This window comes from Salpingoeca rosetta, assembly GCF_000188695.1.
Source record: "Salpingoeca rosetta unplaced genomic scaffold supercont1.9, whole genome shotgun sequence".
Taxonomy (NCBI): domain Eukaryota; class Choanoflagellata; order Craspedida; family Salpingoecidae; genus Salpingoeca; species Salpingoeca rosetta.
The window spans coordinates 1584784-1604531 of NW_004754925.1; the positions used below are offsets into that span (position 1 = coordinate 1584784).

General features: G+C 55.8%; 5 protein-coding genes across 5 annotated transcripts in view; 4 read left to right on the forward strand and 1 right to left on the reverse strand.

Moving 5' to 3' along the window:
• PTSG_04241 (TKL protein kinase) overlaps positions 1 to 4701 on the forward strand; it is a gene marked incomplete at its 3' end in the record, with an annotated part of 7546 nt that extends 2845 nt beyond the window's left edge. Inside the window, exons 3-7 of the mRNA XM_004995080.1 lie at positions 313 to 478; positions 806 to 1236; positions 1516 to 1607; positions 1775 to 2061; positions 2422 to 4701. Coding sequence (XP_004995137.1) covers positions 313 to 478; positions 806 to 1236; positions 1516 to 1607; positions 1775 to 2061; positions 2422 to 4701 — 3256 coding nt within the window. The remainder of the gene's footprint in view (positions 1 to 312; positions 479 to 805; positions 1237 to 1515; positions 1608 to 1774; positions 2062 to 2421) is intronic.
• Positions 4702 to 5349: 648 nt separating this feature from the next.
• On the reverse strand, positions 5350 to 6608 carry PTSG_04242 (uncharacterized protein; the record flags this gene model as incomplete). Its single annotated transcript, XM_004995081.1, has 1 exon — positions 5350 to 6608. Exon 1 carries the CDS (start codon positions 6538 to 6540, stop codon positions 5350 to 5352), a length of 1191 nt encoding a protein of 396 aa, XP_004995138.1. The 5' UTR covers positions 6541 to 6608.
• A 968-nt stretch (positions 6609 to 7576) lies between these two features.
• Positions 7577 to 9541, forward strand: PTSG_04243 (uncharacterized protein; the record flags this gene model as incomplete). Its single annotated transcript, XM_004995082.1, has 5 exons — positions 7577 to 7847; positions 7968 to 8263; positions 8289 to 8450; positions 8482 to 8634; positions 8675 to 9541. The coding sequence occupies 5 exons, from the start codon at positions 7577 to 7579 to the stop codon at positions 9539 to 9541; spliced, it is 1749 nt and encodes a 582-aa protein (XP_004995139.1).
• Positions 9542 to 9792: 251 nt separating this feature from the next.
• PTSG_04244 (uncharacterized protein) lies at positions 9793 to 12598 on the forward strand. Its single transcript, XM_004995083.1, has one exon. The coding sequence runs from the start codon at positions 9987 to 9989 to the stop codon at positions 12396 to 12398; it is 2412 nt and encodes an 803-aa protein (XP_004995140.1). The 5' UTR covers positions 9793 to 9986; the 3' UTR covers positions 12399 to 12598.
• A 474-nt stretch (positions 12599 to 13072) lies between these two features.
• On the forward strand, positions 13073 to 19025 carry PTSG_04245 (uncharacterized protein; the record flags this gene model as incomplete). The annotated part of the gene is made up of 18 exons (XM_004995084.1): positions 13073 to 13344; positions 13574 to 13854; positions 14100 to 14136; positions 14336 to 14457; positions 14916 to 15023; positions 15231 to 15269; positions 15450 to 15505; positions 15746 to 15820; positions 16073 to 16346; positions 16574 to 16627; positions 16850 to 16976; positions 17149 to 17244; positions 17416 to 17482; positions 17674 to 17835; positions 18017 to 18064; positions 18229 to 18423; positions 18674 to 18719; positions 18889 to 19025. The coding sequence occupies 18 exons, from the start codon at positions 13073 to 13075 to the stop codon at positions 19023 to 19025; spliced, it is 2196 nt and encodes a 731-aa protein (XP_004995141.1).
• Between the last annotated feature and the right edge of the window lie 723 nt (positions 19026 to 19748).

The window sequence follows — 19748 nt, forward strand, 5'->3', positions numbered from 1 at the left end:
ATATATATATATATATATATAAAAAATACAAAAAAAATATAAAAAATATAGGTATATATATCTATATATATATATATATATATATATATATATATAAATATATATATATATATATATATATATATATAGATATATATATATATATACACATATATATATCTATATATATATACATATATAGTTTGTAGGGGGGGTTGTGTGTCTGTGTGTGTTTGTGTGTGTTTGTGTGTCTGTGTGTGTGTGTGTGTGTTTGTGTGTGTTATTTGAACACCGAGCTCACCTCAAGTTTCACAATGCACACACATGACGCAGGTTTTCGAGCACGCTTCAACCACTGGGCGGATTCACGGCGCAGTGGCTGACAGACCCGTCTGACATCTTCGTGTTTGGCGACTTCTTCAACACAGTGCAGGGGCAGCGGCACCCGACGTGGCGCGGCTACGTTGTTCCGCCCATGGGCAACCTCCTCTCAGAAAAGGTGCAGCCGCGGGCCGTGGGGTGCTGTGTTGTTGTGTGGTGTGTACGTTGGCGCGGTGCAGTGGTGATGCAATATGTTGTCGGGTGCTCTTGTGCTTCCATGCGTTCTTGTACCGCTTCTGCGTCTGCTTTCCTTGCGCATGTGTGGCCTGCGATTGCTTCTGCCCGTCTTTCACACACACACACACACACACACACACACACACACACACACACACACACACACACACACACACACTCACACATACGTATGTGCGCATGCATACGCGCGCTCACACTGCCGCACATGCCACCTCTCCTCCCTCAACAACGCGGATCACAATGCCAGATGCTGTGGACGACGGAGTTTCATCTGCGGTCACTCACTGCGCGCGCGTGGGGCACCATCGTCACCATGAACGGTGCAATTGTCGTCGCCGGCGGCTTCAGCGGCACCGAGATTGTCTCTGTTTGGGGTGTGGAGCCGGGCAACCTCATCGCCCCCTCTGCCCGCAGTGATGATGATGAGGACGCGAGCGACGACAGCACCGCGCCACTGATTGACCCCACGCAACTCCGCCCGCCATCGGAGCGGGCAGCGCCATCTGGGCTGCCAACACTGCACTGGCACCGGCTGGACCGCGACCCCTCGGAGCACAGCCACCCGCAGCCGCGGTTTGGTCACATCGCTGTTGCTGTGGACGACGACCGCATGTACTACGGCGCCGGTCGCACCAGCCAGTCCAACGAATGTTTCACAGACGGATGGATCTTCACCATGTGCGTGCAGCGTAGGCAGGCGGTGGGACGGTGTGTGTGTGTGCGTGCTAGTGTGCGTGCTAGTGTGTGTGTGCGTGCTAGTGTGCGTGTGCGTGTGCGTGTGCGTGTGCGTGTGCGCGTGTGTGTGTGTGTGTGTGTGTGCTTCCACCTGCCCGTCTGTGTACATGTGCGCCGCGTGCGCTCCGGTCTATTGCCGCGTCAATTCACTTCTCTTCGCTTCACTGTCCTCGAACCACTAACGATGCGCTATCTCCTCCCACCCTGGCTCCACCACCACAGCTCCAAACGCGAGTGGCGAAAGGTGACAGATTCGATGCCAGCACTGCGTGGAATGTGGCTGATTCGACACAACGACCTCCTCATTGCATTCGGTCAGTTGTATGCAACGGTGGTGGTGGTGATGATGACATTCACACTTGTGTGCATTCACTTGCTAGCTGCGCTGTCCTGTGCGCTTGCGCTCCTCTCACCGCATATGCTTACTCACTCGCTCGCACGCACACACACGCACACACACGCACACACACACACAACTCAGGCGGGTGGGATTGCTCAACAAAGGCGACGAACAAGCTGCATGTAGCCTCTGTGGAGGACTTTGAGTGGCGGGAGCAGGAGGCAACAGGCGACCTCCCCCTCCCTCGCGGCTACGCTGCTGGCAGCGTGCTGCTCAGCGAGGATGGGCGACAGGAGCTGGTGGTGTTTGGCGGAATGCACAACTGGCTTGACGTTGGCTTGCCAGACGACAACTTTGTGTACGCGCTGGACTTGGAGACGTTCCACTGGCGCCGCACCACGAACAATACAAACACATCCCCGCCAAAGGTGTGCTGTGCGGCTTTATTGTGCATTCTGCATTGGCTTCACGGCTCCAATCGCGTCTCTCCTTCTTTCCACGCCACACCTTGTCTTTCGCCTTCCTACCTCCTTCTACATCCACTCACTCACTCACTCACTCACTCACTCACTCACTCACTCACTCACTCACTCACTCACTCACTCACTCACTCACTCACTCACTCACTCACTCACTCACTCACTCACTCACTCACTCACTCACTCACTCACTCACTCACTCACTCACTCACTCACTCACTCACTCACTCACTCACTCACTCACTCACTCACTCACTCACTCACTCGCTCGCTCGCTCGCTCGCTCTCGCATGCACGTTGCGCTCGCAGCGGCACCAACACTGCGCTGCACGCGTGGGAGACCGCCACATGTTTGTGATTGCGGGCCGCAGCAACCAAGTGCCGCATCGGGACGTGTGGCACTATGACCACTGGAAGCGCAAGTGGACGCGCGTGGTTGATGCAGCAAACTCCCCGCTAATGCTGGAGACGGTGCGGTACGGACACCTGTGCGAGACGTTTAACAACACCATCTTCATCATTGGCGGATCCAACGGTAACGGGTACCTGTCTGATATGGAGCTGTTCGTGCCGTCGTGCAACCGCGGTGAGGAAGGCAACCTGACCACGGGCGAATGCGCCCCTTGTGCAAAGGGCAGCTTTCGCTCAGACTTGAACAAGCCCGCCTGCACCACATGCAATGAGGGCACAACGACGCTCAAGGAAGGCGCCTCCAGTCGCCAGCTGTGCTCCGTGTGCAAGCCTAACTACTGCGTCAACGGGTACCCCGTGCTGCAGGCTGCATCGCTCACAGCAACCAGCGACGAAGACGAAAGCACAAACGCATCGCCTTCCTCCTCCTCCTCCTCCTCCTCCTCCTCCTCATCATCATCATCATCATCATCATCATCATCATCATCATCATCATCATCATCATCATCATCATCATCATCATCATCATCATCATCATCATCATCATCATCATCATCATCATCATCATCATCATCATCATCATCATCATCATCATCATCATCGTCACCGGGCGAGGGCGCCCCCACCAATGCGGACGTGTCCCCGTTTGTGTGCAGCTGCCAGTGCCCGTGGAGCTTCTACGGCAAGCGCTGCCAGCACACGTGGCGCGGTGCGTTTGCTGCCGGCCTCATCTGCGGGCTGCTTGGCGCCGCCTTGCTTGCGTATGGCGCGCGCTACCTCTACCGCCAGCACCGCCGCGTGCAGGATGCCGTGGAGCTGAAGCAGCTGCTGCTGGAGGAGAGCACGAAGGAGCTGCTTGAGCTTGAGTCTGCGCTGTCCATTCGCCCGGAGGACCTTGACGTCAAGGAGGTGCTGGATGAGGGCGGGTTTGGCGCCGTGTATCTGGCGCACTGGAAGACGCAGGACAAGCTGGTGGCAGTGAAGAAGCTGCGACAGGCGCTGTTGATGATGGACGACAAGTCCAAGGAGGACTTTCTCCACGAGATTCGCTTCATTCGCACGCTGCACCACCGCAACGTCGTGTGGTTCTACGGCGCAAACACCAACCTGGAAGGCGACATGTTCCTGGTCATGGAGTACCTCTGCCGCGGTGACCTGAGCACCATCCTGCTCGACACGGATGCGCCCCTGTCGCTGCTGCGGCGCCACGGGTTTATGCTGGATGCTGCGCGCGGCATGGAGTACCTGCACAGCCGCAGCCCGCCCCGCATCCACCGGGACTTGAAGAGCCAGAACCTGCTGGTGACGGACAACTGGGTGGTGAAGGTGGCTGATTTCACCACGGCGAAGCAGCTGGCAGACACGGACCGCCACGCCAGCAGCGGCACTGGCGGTGACGGCAGTGGTGTTCACGCGTACGCTGGCGGCGCTGGCATTGGTCGTGGTGGTGGTGGCACTCGCGGTGCGATGGGATGGGTGCGTGGTATGGGCTTCCGTGCTGGCAGCGCCCTGAAGCGTGCGGTATTCCGGAGCAGCACCAGCCACACCAGCAGGACTCACAGCAGGCTGCCGCCACGACCCGCCCCCGGTCGGGCGCCCTTGCCGTATGGCAGCAGCGGTGGGCGCGACCGTGACGGGAGCTTGCTGTCCATTCCTGACATGGTGGACACAGGAGCCGGGCTTGGAAGTTCTGGCTGGAACCGCAACAACACGGCAGGCCTGTCTGTGCGCAGCCGCACCAAGAGCGCAAGCGCAGCCAAACGCCAGCAGATGATGCAGTCGACGATGTTTGGCACGCTGCCGTGGCTGGCGCCGGAGGTGCTGCGCCAGCAGCCGTATGACCTGAGCGTGGACGTGTATTCGTTTGGCATTGTGGTGAGCGAGATTGCGTCGCGCCAGCTGCCCTTCCACGACTTCAAGGGCAGCCTCCGGCAGGCGATTGTGGATGGGGTGCGGCCCACGGTGCCGGAGAGCACGCCGCGCGCGTGGGTTGCGCTGATGCACGCGTGCTGGCACGAGCGGCCATCGCGCCGACCGCCATTTAAGGACATCGTCAGCGCACTTGAGCGGGACGTGATGCTGCTTGCTGAAGACAGTAGTGAGGAGAAACGATGTGATGTGGGGCGGAGTGAGGAGGGCGAGGAGAGGGGTGATGTTGTGGATGCGACTCCAGTATGACGTGGTGTGTGTGTGTGTGTGTGTGTGTGTGTGTGTGTGTGTGTGTGTGGTTGCACACGAAGGCGGCAGGAGTTGACGATCAAGTTGGGTGGAGGTTTGGTTTATTCTGTTACGTTTACGTGAGGCTACGTCAATACCACAGATCGGTTGATGCATGTACAACAAGGACAGCTTATATGTGTGTATGCGCGTGTGTGTGTGCGTGTGTGTGTGTGTGTGTGTGTGTGTGTGTGTGTGTGCGTGTGTGTGTGTGTGTGTGTGTGTGTGTGCGTTATTACGAGTAATGCGGCTTGCTTGGCTATTAAAGAAAGAAGTTGCCAACAAGAACGAAGGAGGTACGGTCGTTGATGGCTTGTGGGTGGTGTCAACAACCTATGGTGTCTGTAATTGCACAGACAGAGAGTTGCACCCTCACTCATCGAGTCACTCAATTACTCGCGCGCGCGCACACGCAAACGCACACACGCACCCACACGCAAACACACGCATTCACTCACGCATTCACTCAATCACTCACTCACTCGCTCACTCACGCACCCACACGCAAACACACGCATTCACTCACTCACGCACGCACGCGCGCACACACACGCGCGCAAACGCACACACACACACACGCACACACACACACACACACACACATACACCTCATGACACGTCGACGGTGAGGGCGTCATGTGAGAGATGTAACGCTGTACTGAGAAAGCCGAGGATGTCTTCACGATACGTGGCTACGGCCGCAGGGATCAGGGTTCCCTTGTAGTCGTCATGCTCAAACCCAAACAAGGTGTGGGTTTGCTTGACAGTGGAGAGGGACACGTCCTTACAGCAGTCGCTGAGCTCCTCCAAGACCTGTGATCGCAGCACGTCGACGTTGCCGACCTTGGCCAGCTCGTCGCTGTGCAGCTCGCGCAGCACGACGTCTGCGCCAAAGAGCAGGGCATCGCGAACAATGACGCGCATGTGCTGGCGCCACACCTCATCCGACTCGAGCACGGGCCGCACGCAGCGCAGGAACCAGCGCGTGCACTCCTGCGATGCCAGGGAACGCGGCAGCATGCTCGCCAGGTCGTGGGTCATGGCCTGGTAGTAGCGGTTACTGTGGTCGTCGTGTTTTCGCCGCTCACAGAACACCTTCCACAGCACCTCTGCGCTCTCCAACTGTCGCGATTGCAGCAGCGGCAGCAGCTTGTGCAGGACAACCTGCGTGCCGAGCTTCCTGCGATGAAAGTGCGCGAAGTAGTACGCCAAGGCGGACGGCGACACCTGCACGTCCGGGCTGCTTGGCAGCCGTACATCCTTCCACAGCCATGCTGGGTGGACGGCAGCCACAAACTCGTTGTACCAGCGCAGCGTTGTTTTGGAGCACATGGCCAGGTGCGCCACATCTGCGTGCGATAGGTGCGTGGCCATGACATCGCGGGCCTGCAGCCCAAACCGCATCAGGAACTGCTCCAAGTCGCTGCTGCCAGCCTCACCATGTGCATGCTCGCTTGCAGGTTGCAGTGTGCTTTGTTGGGGCCGCTGGTGCTGCTGGTGCTGCTGATGCTGCTGATGCTGATGCTGATGCTGATGCTGCTGCTGCTGGTGCTGGGCGTCTCCTTGCCCTTGTTGGCGTTGGTGTTGGTCGTCTCTTGTTCCTCCCGCTTCATCATCTCTTGCCCTTCTTGCTTCGTCTCCTGCTTCACTCCGATTTTGCTGATCAACGCCTTCTTTACTTGCATGCTCCCCACACGACACCACCGGTGGTGGTGTCTCCGGGTCCGACGCACACGCTTCAGAACGAGGCTGGGGCATCTGGGAAGTGGCGCTGCCCTCCTCGGCGTCAACGTCGTCCATCGCCTGTGTTGCTTCTTGTGGGTGAGCAGGTGCTGGTTGTCCTTCTGCACAAGACAAAACAACAAAGCCTGAAATCAGTCGACGAAAGATTCGACTGACTTCAGTGTTTGTCGACTGACTTCAGTGGTGCATTGCCAAAGCCGCGCACGTTGACAGCCAAGCAAGAAGTCTGACGATGGTGCTGGGTTTGGGGCTTGGTGGTGCTGGTGGTGGTGCGAGGCGGTGGCTGCATGTTGGGGGCAGGGCCGACCGTGCTCGACTGCGCCTTGGCGGGGATGGTGGCGGGCGTGGCAGCGGGAGTGGGGGTGGAGGTGGTGATGGTGGAAGGAGAAGGATGAGAAGGAGTGGAAGAAGGGTGCTTATGCACATGCAGGATTTGCAGCCTTGTCCCGCACACATGCGCGCGCGGTTGGGGAGTACGCTCGTGGCACTGGAAGATGCGGTGCAGCACCGCGATCCGCTGCGCTTCCACTGGCTCCTGCAATGCCTCAATGATCTCGGATTCCAATGCACGCGGTCGTACTTGCAGGCGTGCCTCTCGCAGCTTGCAAAAACAAAAGTCTTGCCCACGCCGGCACCGCTATCCGCACACGGACACCATCGCCATCGTAAGCCACGCTGGTGGTCCACGACGTTGCCTTCCTCGACATGCACGACTGCAAACGCGACCGCGCACGCAACGCCTGCAGCAAGCTGGGTCGCCTCTACGTCCACGGGCCTGACACAGTCGCCTGAACACGATGCACAGCGATCGCGGCGACTCAGGAGACGGAGACGGCAGCACACGCTGGAGCCGGTGGAGCTGCTGTTTGACACCCAGTGCCGAAAACAGACGCAGCCGCGGGTGACGCAAGGGCAAGGCAGCAACTTAACTGCTGCATCATCCGCAACAGGAAGACATGCAACCGCCAGTGAACGCACCATCAACAACAACGACAGCAGCAGTAGCAGCAGCAGCGACAGCTCTTCCCCTGCGCAGCTGCCTCGTAGTGTAGCGGTGATGGATACGCAAGCAGCACACGCCATCGACCGACTCATGCAGCCGTACGCGCTGGCTGGCGATATCGAATCCATTCTCGGCATCTCCTTCTACGCAAGTGCGGCTGGCGTGCCGCTTGCACCTGCCATCCACAGCACCATCTTTGCCACGCTGCTGCGAGCGGACCTTGAGGAGCCCAGCAAACGGCGTCTATGCCCAACACGAAGCGGGCTCTTTCGCGTGCGCTTGCCTCTGCAGGAGCACCACTCATGGCACCACCCCGCAACACCGGGTGTTGTGACCGATACTGGCACGCGCCCTGGGGCCCGTACAACGCACACATCCACCCCCTCCAAACCAGCGTCCGCCACAACTGCAGGCACAACTGCGACAGCTGCATCGTCTCGTGCCGCAACCACAACACCTGTGTCGTCAACGCCACCGTCAGAAGGCACCAAGGCACCGCGACCCGGCACAGAGCAGCCGTGCATTGTGTGGGTGAGTAACAAAGGTGATCGCAGTGGCAGCAATGGCAGCGACCGTGGCAGTGGTGGCCGCGGCGGAGACCACAACGGTGCGAAAGAGAAGCAGCAAGATGGGGAGAACGCGCCAGCAACGATCAAAGGTGGTGATGGGAAGGGCGGCGGCGGTGTTGATGGAGATGGAGGCGCATCAGGCCGCCCAGACAGTCGCGAGAGAAGACGCGCGTCCATCCTCATCCTGGATATGGAGCGGGTTGGCAAGGTGCCACCCACATCAACAATCACAGCAACACAGAGCGCATCTTCGTCACGCAACAACCGGCGTGGCAGGCGAGGACGGGTGCCGGGTGCAAGGGGCACGCGGTCGGCGTCCAAGTGCCCGCACACGCCCAGTCAACAGCAACAACAACAACAACAACAACAGCGATGCCCGTCAAGTGACGATGAAGGTGCAAGTAGCACAACTTCCAACACTAGCAGCAGCAACAACAGCAACAACAACAACAGCAACAACAACAACAACAACAACAACAACAACAACAACAACAACAACAACAACAACAACAACAACAACAACAACAACAACAACAACAACAACAACAACAACAACAACAACAACAACAAGGACCACATGTTGCCCACAGCACCACCATCGCCACTGCGGTGGGAGCAGGACCACTGGGTTGGTGAGGGTCAGCCGAGCGAGATGCGTGCGCTGGACAGAATCGAGCATCGGCAGCGTGCCGGCAAGCACGCGCATGACGAAAGTGGCGACGGTGGTAGTGTTGTTGATGACCACAACGATGATGACGATGACGACGACGACGACGACGATGAGTATGACGAGTATGAGTTTGCGCCATGGGGTGGTGGTGATGGGGATGAGGACGACTACGACAGGGCAGGCAGCCGGTTTGCACGTGCCGGCGGTGCAAGGGGTGGTGGTTATCGGGACGAGTTTGAGGACGGTGGGGAGCAGGACATCTGGGGGGAGGGCTACGAGTATGGCTTTGGGGATGGTGCCGGTAATGACGAGGGCGATAGCAGCGATGGCCACCATGACGGTGACCTGCATGAGGGCGATGAAGATGTGCTGGAACAGCCGTTCCACAGCGTGATGTACTGTGGCGAGCCGGAGTACTTTCGCACCGACGAAGACAGCTCTGACGTGTACCATCGGCTTGAGCGCCACTTTGATCGCCACCATCGCCTCCGTGCAGCGCAGGCGACACACGCGCTGCTGCGTGACCACCCAGCCATCTATCAAGCCCTGATGCGTGATGCGCACGTTGATTTCCTCGACACGGGCCTGGACCCCAGCACAGCGCACACGCTGCGGCGACCGTCTTTGTTTGCTGCTGGTCACGTCGTGCACGGCAGTCCAAGCCTGAACACGCACCTGCGCTCGCTTGCCGATACTGGCGATTACCACACGGTTCACCGCGTGCTGGAAGCCATGTATTTCACCCACACCCCCATCACACCAGCTTGCCTCAAATCGCTTCTCAAAGCACACATTGTCGCCACCACCCTGAACTAGCTGTGTGTGTGTGTGTGTGTGTGTGTGTGTGTGTATCTGTGTGTGTGTGTGTGTGTGTGTATCTGTGTGTGTGTGTGTGTGTGTGTGTGTGTGTGTGTGTGTGTGTGTGTGTGTGTGTGTGTGTGTGTGTGTGTGTGTGTGTGTGTGTGTGCCTATGTGTCTATGTGTGTCTTGGTGTGTGTGTGTGTGTGTGTGTGTGTCTTGTCTGTGTGTCGCCAATTAGGAACAATTTCCAATAAATTTCCGACACACCAGCGACCACGTGTCGCAACGGCGTTCATCAGCATCCTTCACCCATCGCAAGTCAAGAAGACTTCAAGAAGTCACACCACTCAACACACCACCACCACCACCACTACATACGTAACGACCACCTCGAGAAGAGCAACAGCAACAACGACAGCGCCCTCAGGTCAGCAAGCTCGTTCGACCTCAACTCGCGCTGATGCGGGTGGGTGCGACACGCCCTTCGCGCCTGTCACCCGGCGCTGCCGCCCTTCTCTTCAGCACTCTCTGTGTTGTGTTGGCGGCAGCATACATCCCCGGTGCAGCCTGTCAAGACAGCCAGCCCACCACCGCAGCCGGGCAACAAGAGCATGCTCCCCTCCTGAAACAAGAGGGGCCCACCATTACAGCGGAGTCGGCGACAAGCAGAGGCACAGGAGGCGGCATCACTGCCCAAGCTGGGGCCAATGCTAGCGTTCACGTCTTGACTGTCCAAGCCAAGGCCCCAAATGCTGCATCACCACACACCTCCACTTGTTGTGTGGGTGGGTTGGATCTTGTGGCCGCACTGCGCAACGTCAGCAAAGCCGCTGTGGCAGCACTTGGTGCCGTGGCGGATGACGACCCCACCTTCGACACCGCCGTCAGCTCCAAACTGATGGACGTGCTTGCACACGGGCAAGGAGCGCCATCAACCTCCATCTCCCTTTCACAGGATGCCCAGGTGCACGCCGCCTGCATTGACCACGACAACCAAGAGGCAGGCGATGAGAGCACCACACCGCTTCGGTACCACCCCGGGCTTTGTGCAGATGACGCCAACAACCTGCACATCAACCCAAGTCCCGGCCGGGATGTGTGGCTGTGGCCGCAACCAGACACGGGCTCCCTGTACGTTGGCGATGTTGATGTGGTGGCCTTTCTCCGCACGGTAAGCGCCAGTCTTGCCAGCATCACAGGCAGCTTGTTTCGTGAAGCAGGTGCCCTCGGTCTGGCAACAACAGCTGACATCGACGTGGACAGCCTCGACACCATTGCCCGGTTCGCCTTGATGCCCTCCCCATTTCGGGGTGCGGGTGAAACTGAGAGCCACAACAGCAGCTTTGACGATAGCGAAAGCATAGCCAGTGAGAGCACAGTCACAATTGACGACAACGGTGACCTGCACCTTCACAGCACTGGAGACATTCGCTTTCGTTCACTCCAACAGCAGTCACGCCACAACGCGAGTGCTTGGCCTGGACCGCTGGTCGTGGACGGGATGGACATCCTCTACGTGGTGAAGTTGCTGCAGCAGGCCCAGGCTAAGCTGACTGGAATCCCCTGCTACGGACATTCGCCGACCTTCGCGCTCAACTGCGCTGATCAAACGTCCCGCTCGCTGCTTGCACTGCGTTCCTCGATACCATTGTGCAGCATCGTGAATGTGACCAACTGCTGCTGTCGCGAGCTCAGCTTTGTTCGGTCCATTGCCACGTCCGTGAGCATTGCTGCGAACACGGTCCACGCCAATTTGACTGGTCTGGCCAGCGTCGGCGGCGCCATTGCCGTGGAAGAGAGCGACATCACTGCAGCGCGCCTCCGCACGATTGCCTTTGGGCAGATGACCTACATTGGTGGAGACGTACGGCTGTCTATGACACCATTGCAGGCGCTCTCATTCGCGAACATCACCAGCATTGACGGGCTTGTGGACCTCAGTGAGAACACGCACCTCACCGCCGTTGCCTTTGGTGCCCTCAATCGCATCAGCGCCACGTTGAACCTCAACCGCAACTCCAACCTCAGCAGCATCGACTTTGGTGCCTTGACTCACATTGGCGGGGAACTTCAGCTGGAAGGCACTGGTTTGCAGGCGCTAGTGCTGCGCGGCATCCAACACATTGGCTCCATCATACACTTGAACAACAATGAGCAGCTTCAGCACGTTGACCTGGCCGACCTCACCGCCATTCCCCAAGCCCTGTACCTTGCCGATTCAAGCAGTCTCCAATCTGTTAATTTGGGGCATGTGACCTCTGTCGCAGGCAATCTCAATTTGTTCCGGAACGGTAACCTCAGCTCCGTCATGTTCCCCAACTTGCTGCGAGCAAACGGTGCCATCTACCTCCACGAGACTCGCATCCCGACGCTTGCTTTCAGCCAAGTAACGACAATCGCGGGCGCGCTGTTTGTCGACAACTGCCACCAACTGACCCTCATTGACTTTGGCGCACTCACCAGCATCTTGGGCACGGTTAAGCTGCATCACAACGACGCACTCACCAGCATCAACTTTGCAAACCTGAGAAGCACCAAGAGCCTTGAACTGCACGACAACAGCATCCTCACGTCTGTTGACTTTGCAAGTGTGAGCACAGTGAATGGGGATGTGGACCTGACCGCATGTCCCCAGTTGCAATCGGTGGACTTTGGCACGGGACAGCTTAGCATCGAGGGCAAGCTGCTGCTCCAAGGCAACTCGCAACTGACCACGCTTGACTTTTCAAATGTGACTGCCATCAATGGGATAATTGACATTCGCGATTGCGAGCAGCTTGAATCTGTTGATTTTTATCACTTGGGCTCGTGTCTCTGTGTAGATGGTCCCACCATGGTGTCCCGTGCTCCACAGTACTGCTTGCTCTGCTAACGCAATGACAGTTGGTGTGTATGTGTGTGTGTATCTGTGTACATTTTGTGGGAGAGCTGTTTAGTTGGTTGGCTGGTAATTCTTGTTGCTTTGATGTGACAGTGTGGCTGCCGCGATGAATGCAAGCTTTAGCTTGCGCACTCTCTCTTTTGCTCTTAGTTCTAGATGGTGTATACTATTCCAAGCCAAGTCAGCCCTTGCCCAGTAAGCAATAGCGTGCTTATCGAGTGACTTCCACACCAACTCCGTTTTGGCGGGAAAATCGACTGCAGCATCTCAAACATGAAGCACACAAACACGGACTTTTGTGCGGCATGTTGTTGCGGTTGTTGCTGGCGTTGCAGAGGTGCAGTGGGTTGTGTTGATGTGAAAAGTACACGCTGATACCGCATGCCCACGCGTGCATCGTGAACAAGACCCGTGCTACACTGTCACATTAATTGCTTTGCGCCTTGAGTGTCACGACAAGCCAGTTGTTGACGTGCTGCATGCACGGTTTGCTGAACTTGAGGCTCGCACACAAGCAAGCCACCTGAGCAGCAAACACATTCAACGTACACACACTCCCACGCATACATGCACGCACGCACATTCACACGCACATTCACGCACATTCACACACTCCCTCACTCTTGAGCACCAAAACGCCGCAGCTCAAAGGGTGAAGATATCAGATGACAACGCCGAGACCAGTCAGCACTGCTGCCGCATGGGCGATGCCCTCTGCGTCGGCGACCACGGCAACGCCCGCAAGCCTCAGTAGCCGCAATCAAAGCCGAAGCCGAAGTGCGCGGCAGAGTTCTCGCGCACGCCGCGGCATGTCCACATCCACTTCCGCTCGTTCTGGAACAGCTCCTCCCGCTCGAACCCCGAGAAGCGTGCGCCACACAACACCGGCGGCTGCCGCCGTCCCCACTACCATCTGCGCTGTCGTTGAAGGCCGCGGGTGAGCGCCAGCTCATGGGTTCTGGGATTACTTGTGTGTGCGAGTGTGAGTGTGCACGTATCTATGTGCTTGTGTGTGTGTGTGTGTGTTTCACTATTGTGTTTGAGCTCCACCACTTCACCACTTCACCACTTCACCACTTCACAACTTCTTCGCCCCCTTTATGCACCGCATGAACCCACTTCCTGCTTCATCGTTGCATCCCCACTGCTCACTGTACACTGCGCAGAAAGGCGAGGGGAGAGATTGGACTCGCTTCCGTGGACTTGAACGGTGCTGTGGCCGAGCTGTCGCAGTTCAGCGATGGTGCGACGTACCTGAAGACATTCACCAAGGTCCACTACTTTTCTCCAATTGAGGTGGTCATGCCTTCCACCATGTGTGCGGAGAAAGGGTCAAAACTCTTCACAGCCTTGCGCGAGCACCACCCGGACTTGGACATTGTCAACATCCCGCGCAAGTTCTTTGCCGAAGAAAAGGGTACGCAAGTAAGCAGGCGTGTGTGTGCTTGTGGCGGGAACATTGCGACGTGTACTTGAATGCGCATGTGTGTTTGTATGCACATGTGTGTGTGTGTGTGTGTTTGTATGCACATGTATGTGTGTGTGTGCGTTTGTATGCACATGTATGTGTGTGTGTGTGCGTGCATCGTTGGACTGTTGATGACTACTCGCTTCTTGGCGCCATAATTTTGTTGCTTTCAACATTTGGTGTGTGTCGGGCAGGGCTGGCAGCCATTTCCAAACTCGTTCAAGATGACTTTCGCAGCGTTCGATTTGAAGTGCAAGACAAGTCAGTGCTCTGAGACAGTGACAGAGAGAGAGAGAATGAGGGGGAGAAAGAGGGCGCACGCGTGCTTTAGAATGTGCACGAGCGGCCAAGCGATTCACTCACATGCATTTGCTTGTCGTCATGCATGCGTCAGAGAGTTCGTAGTGTCTTTCTTTCTCACATGAGACTACCCACATTCGCCCACACCCACTTCCACCAGGTTCTACGCTTTGGCTGCGTTTGGCGCCCTGATCAAGTACGTTAGCCATGTGCAGAACATGGTCTTTGCACCCAACTCACTCAAGATCATCTACTCCGGCAACACGTGCGCTACAATGATGGGTGCGTTACATGAGGCTGTGTGCTGTGGTGAGGTGAACAGGCTCTTTGTGTACATATGTGGGTGTGTGCGTGTATGTGTGTGGGTGTGTGCGTGTATGTGTGTGTGTGTGTGTGTACGCGCGTACGTGTGTGTGTGCGTGTGTATGTGTGTGTGTGTGCGTACGTGTGTGTGTGCGTGTGTATGTGTGTGTGTGTGTGGGTGTGTGCGTGCATGTGTGTGTGTGTGTACGTGTGTGTGTATGTGCTCACTATGGTGTGCAGTGTATTTGGCTGCTCCAATGAATGCGTTGCTGTCCCTTCTTTGTGCAAGGAGTTCAGCATGCTCTGCTCTCCTACTCCACAAATGTTCATGTAGATGTCCGCACGCACTATCTACCCATCCACTCATGTACCAGCCACTCAACCATTCATCCATCTCTCATTGTACAACACATACACACGACAATCACACTCACCAGATGCAACCACGGTGAAGCATTTGGAGCTGCTCCAGAGCATTCGCAACCCAAGCAACACAGCACACTCCTTGTTTGGCGTTCTGGATCACACCAAGACTGTCAGCGGAGGTACCCATCTCACTGATGTCTTTCTTACTTTGACGTGGCCATGTCCTGTCCGAAGCGCTTTGCTTGAAACTGAACTTCTTACGCAACCACCCGTTTGTCGTGTGAGTGAGGGAGGGTACACGCGTTGCTCGCCACACAGTGACCGCTCTTGATCCCTTTCCCTGTTTGTTGCCACCGTACCCCGCCCCACATGCCCATGAACAACAGGCCGCTTTCTTCGTGCAGAGCTGCTACAGCCGCCATCAGGTGAGTCAGGAGTGTTGCTCACTTGAACCCAAAATGCATGCATGCATGTATGCATGTGCACTTGCACAGGTGTAGCCTTATTATTTGCCGTGTTTCGGTGATGCGTGTCCTTGCAAACACCTTCATGTGCATGACATTTCCTGACCTTGGCGCACATCGCCCACCCTTGCTTGTTCACAGATGTCATGACAATCCAAACGCGCCAAGAAGCCGTTGAGTTCCTTCTCAACAATCAAGTGCGTGAATGTAGACGAGTTATCTGGAGTTTGCAGCTCCATCCACCTTCTGCACGTCTCCCTGCTGGACCTGTACATGTGTGATGCCTGCGGTGTGGTGTCCAACCACAACAACGGCTTTCAGTATCAGCGAACATCTCTTGGGTCGGAAGGACTGGGCATGACTGGGGATGACTGTTGAGAGGTGGCGTGCGTAATGCATTCTGGCCTTGTGTTCTGGTGCATGTGTCCGAAATGCAGGCTGATTTTGAACAGCTGGGAGACCTGCTCAGCCGATTCGAGGATATGGAGTCGCTCATCACCCACTGCATTCAGGTACAGCGCGTCATTGTGCCCTGACGGCAGGCAACATGTGCCAGTCAGTTCAAGCCCATTTGCGTAAGTGTGTGTGTGTGTGTGTGTGTGTGTGTGTGTGTGTGTGTGTGTGTGTGTGTGTGTGTGTGTAGGCTCCATCGGACGCGTTCCAACTCGATACGAGGCCCTCCTGTCGCCAAGATCCCTGTTCTTATCCTCCACACCCTCATACCGTCGGGCTGGCGACTGCATGACACTGGCGGATGGATGCAGATTCCTCACGCGCAGGATGCAACGACGGCGGAGCGGAGGATCGGCAGCTTGCTTAGACTCAAGCACAACATGGAGCTGGTTCCGCAGCTGTGTCAACACCTAAGCAAGAGCAGCAGCAGCTTGTTGGGCACATTCGCAGCCACGCTGCAGGACGGTAGCTTTGCTGCCATCAACGATGCCATTGTGCGCGTCTTTCACGAAGAAGCCCGTGTGGACCAAGGCGCACTCAACCGGCGTACCCAGCATATCTACGCCATACGCGAAGGCATTCACGGTAACATGGCAAACAAGCGCTGGTCTTTGTGTTTATCAGTGTGTGTGTGTGTGTGTGTGTGTGCGTGTGTTTATCAGTGTATGTGTTTACGTGCTGCGCACGCATTCACCAATGTGCATTCGAGTCGACAAAGCTCTTGCTCAATTACCGCAGAAAGACTCTTGTTGTTGCTGATGTCGGCTCACTACGCCTATTATTTCTTCATGCGCTTGTTGAACTGCTCCAAGGCATGCTGGACGTTGCACGACGGACGTACGGAGAGGCAGTCGCCGACATTACAGGTGTGGTTGAGTTGAACAAGAAACGAGCGGTTTGGGCGTAGTGTTGACGCGTGTTCATGCTTGCATCCCGAGTTGGCGTTGTCGCTGTTGGTTGTCGATGTTGGTGTTCTGTTCTCGTGCTGTTTCATTTCCTGAAGCAAGTGCCCGTATGGCATCGCCTCCTCCTGTCTCACACAATTGGGCGCGCGCATAAACCATGCCACCTTGGCACTCGTGTGTTAGAGTTGTGCCAGCAGCTGTCGGAACGCTACGAGGTTGATTTGGCTCTGGAATACACGGCCCAGCGAGGATTCTTCTTCATCACACAGAGCAAGGCGCAGCTGCCCGCAGCATTCAAGCAGGTCTCAAAGTACGTCATGTGAAACTCAAAAAGGTGCTTAGTTGATACGCCGCAAACAAGTTTGGCTGTGTGTGTGTGTGTGTGTGAGTGTGCGTGTGTCTGTACACCATGTGCCCGTGGTTGCTCTTTGCCTTGGCTTGTGTCTAAGTCCTGCCGACGTGCATTGCATTGGTTGTCCAAGGTCTCGGCAGCGAACGGGTTTGGTGACGCAAGAATTACAACAGATGAACACACGCATCCGGGAGAGCATGTTGGAGATTTTCACCCTGGCAAACACGTTCGTATGCAGTTCAACAGCTTGTACCGCTGCCTGCGAAACGTTTGCTGATTGGATGGAGTGCCATAATATAACTTCACCCAGTGTTGAGTGCTTGAACTGCTCGATTGCTTGCCACATCTTCTCTTCGTCATTCTCACTTGCCACAAACATCGCTTTCATCTGCTGCAGGATTTGTGCAGACCTGTTTGCGGAGATTCGGGCGCACCTTGGCAGTTTGTACAGACTGACAGAAATCGTGAGTTCACATTAGACCACCGCACTGCGCTCTGTTGAAATCTGCTGGTCGTGAGAAAGCAACTCGTGAATCCCTGAGGGTTCATCTGTTGATCATACACGCAATTGCACCAAGGTCTCTGGTTGCTGGTTTGCCACGCTTTCTCATCGCGCGGCATCCTACGGCTGTGGTTTTGCGTGTCATTTGGGCAGATTGCGATGACAGACTTTTTGCAGTCGCTCGCGACATTTGCGTCGTTTGTGCCCACACGATACGTTCGCCCAGAGTTTTCAGACACGCTCGCGGTCAAGGGCGGCTGTCACCCGATTCTCATGTCCCTGAACCGGAGGCAAGAGCTCGTTCCAAACGACACGGTGTGCGAACTTGCAATGCATAACTAACTTTGAGAAATAAGCGTGGTGATGCAATCGAGAAGAAGAACGGTAGCGACTGTGAGTCATGCTGGTTTGCTTTAATGTATCCTCTTCTCACTCACTGATTGAATCTCATGCATGTTTAATGGTCCACTGTTGTAACCATGGGGGCTGACACTAGTTTGCCAGCAAGGAAACAAGCTTCATCGTCATCACGGGGCCCAACATGGTCAGAGTGTTGCGAGTCTGTTGTGACTTGCTGCTGTTAAACACAAATATGATTCTGTGAACTGCACCACATGTGTGTGTGTGTGCGTGTTTACGTTCGCTCGACGTTGACAGAGCTTGCCCACAATTGCATTTGTTGTGTGTCGTGTGCTCTTGGATGAGTAGAGCGGAAAGTCGGTGTACCTTCGCCAAGTGGCTCTGCTGCAGGTGTTGGCACAGCTGGGCAGCTTTGTGCCCGCAGAGTTTGCTTGCTTTCGTGTGTGTGATCAGATCTTCACGCGGATTGGTAATGAGGACAGCTTCGAGACAAACTCCAGCACATTCATGGTGGAGTGCCAAGAACTCAACTTTATCCTGCGGGTACGAGAGCAACGTGTGTGTGATTGTGTGTGTGATTGAGTGCTTGTGTGTGTGATTGTGTGTGTGATTGAGTGCTTGTGTGTGTGATTGTGTGTGTGATTGTGTGTGTGATTGTGTGTGTGTGTGTGTGTGCGATTTGTGCAGAGAAGGAACTGGTGTGCCGCTCATGTGTTCTGGTGTGCAAGTACACGTTTGGCGGGCCATATAAATTATTGTGTTTGCTTGCTTTGCGCACCAAATGCACCAACAGAACGCCACGGAGCAAAGCTTGATCATCATTGATGAACTGGGCAGAGGTATGTCGTACGTTGGAGGTTTCAACTTGCTTGCGGGAGCAGTTGCATATCGTGTCAAGGGAAAGGTTGGACAACTGGGCAATCAAGAATCACAGCCCCACCTCCACATCACGTCAGTGTGTCACTGGACCACCCATTGCACTTTGGTGTTGATTGCTCGTTTGTCCAGGGACAAGCCCGGAAGAAGGGCTTGGATTGTGTTTTGCCGCATGTGAGTACATGATCCAGCTTCAGGCGTTTACGTTCTTTGCCACACACTTCTCGGAGCTGTGCCGTCTTGACATTTATCCCAGCGTTGAGAAGTAAGCTATGTGTGTTTTGTATTATTGTGCTTGTGTTATTGTGTTTGTGTTATTGTGTGTGTGAGTGCTGTGTGTGTGAGTGCTGTGTTAGTACGTTTGTGCTATTGTGTGTGTGTGTGTGTTTTGTGTGTGTGTGTGTGTGCCTGCACATGCGAGACTGTAGATTCTGCCTGTCTCCCTGCCTGTCTCCCTGCCTGTCTCCCTGCCTGTCTCCCTGCCTGTCTCTGTGCCTGCTCCATAGCCGGACTTGGACAAACTCCTTTAACTATCGATTCAAACGCAACCTCCATGCTCGCTTGCGCTCATGATCACCACGCTGACATTGCCTTCTTGTGCTGTTCGCATCAGTCGTCACATGGACGTGCAGTCAGTTGAGCATGGTCGAGGATTCACATACACGCATCAACTGCGTCCAGGGAAGACGCCACAGACAGGCTACGGTACGACGTTTTGGGGGAGTGGGCAGACAAGGATGTGCCTGCTCGCGTGTTTTTGTTCATGCCGTGTACACGCCTGGACCTGTGCCGGTGCCACGGTGCCAGCAACGCCTTGTTCAAGTCGCAACCACAGCGGTCGCGCCTTGCTCTTCTCTTCGCGATTGAGTCTCTCTATGTCCCGAAATACATGCGCTTGCAGGGCTGAAGCTCGCAGAGCAATCGTTTCTCCCTTCTGAAGTCGTGGATACAGCAAAACAGATCAAGCAGCGTCTTACATCCACCGCACAGGC

What these genes read in the sequence shown, in the direction of transcription:
- PTSG_04244 (XM_004995083.1), top strand. Translation starts at nt 9,987, where the DNA reads ATGCGGGTGGGTGCGACACGCCCTTCGCGCCTGTCACCCGGCGCTGCC.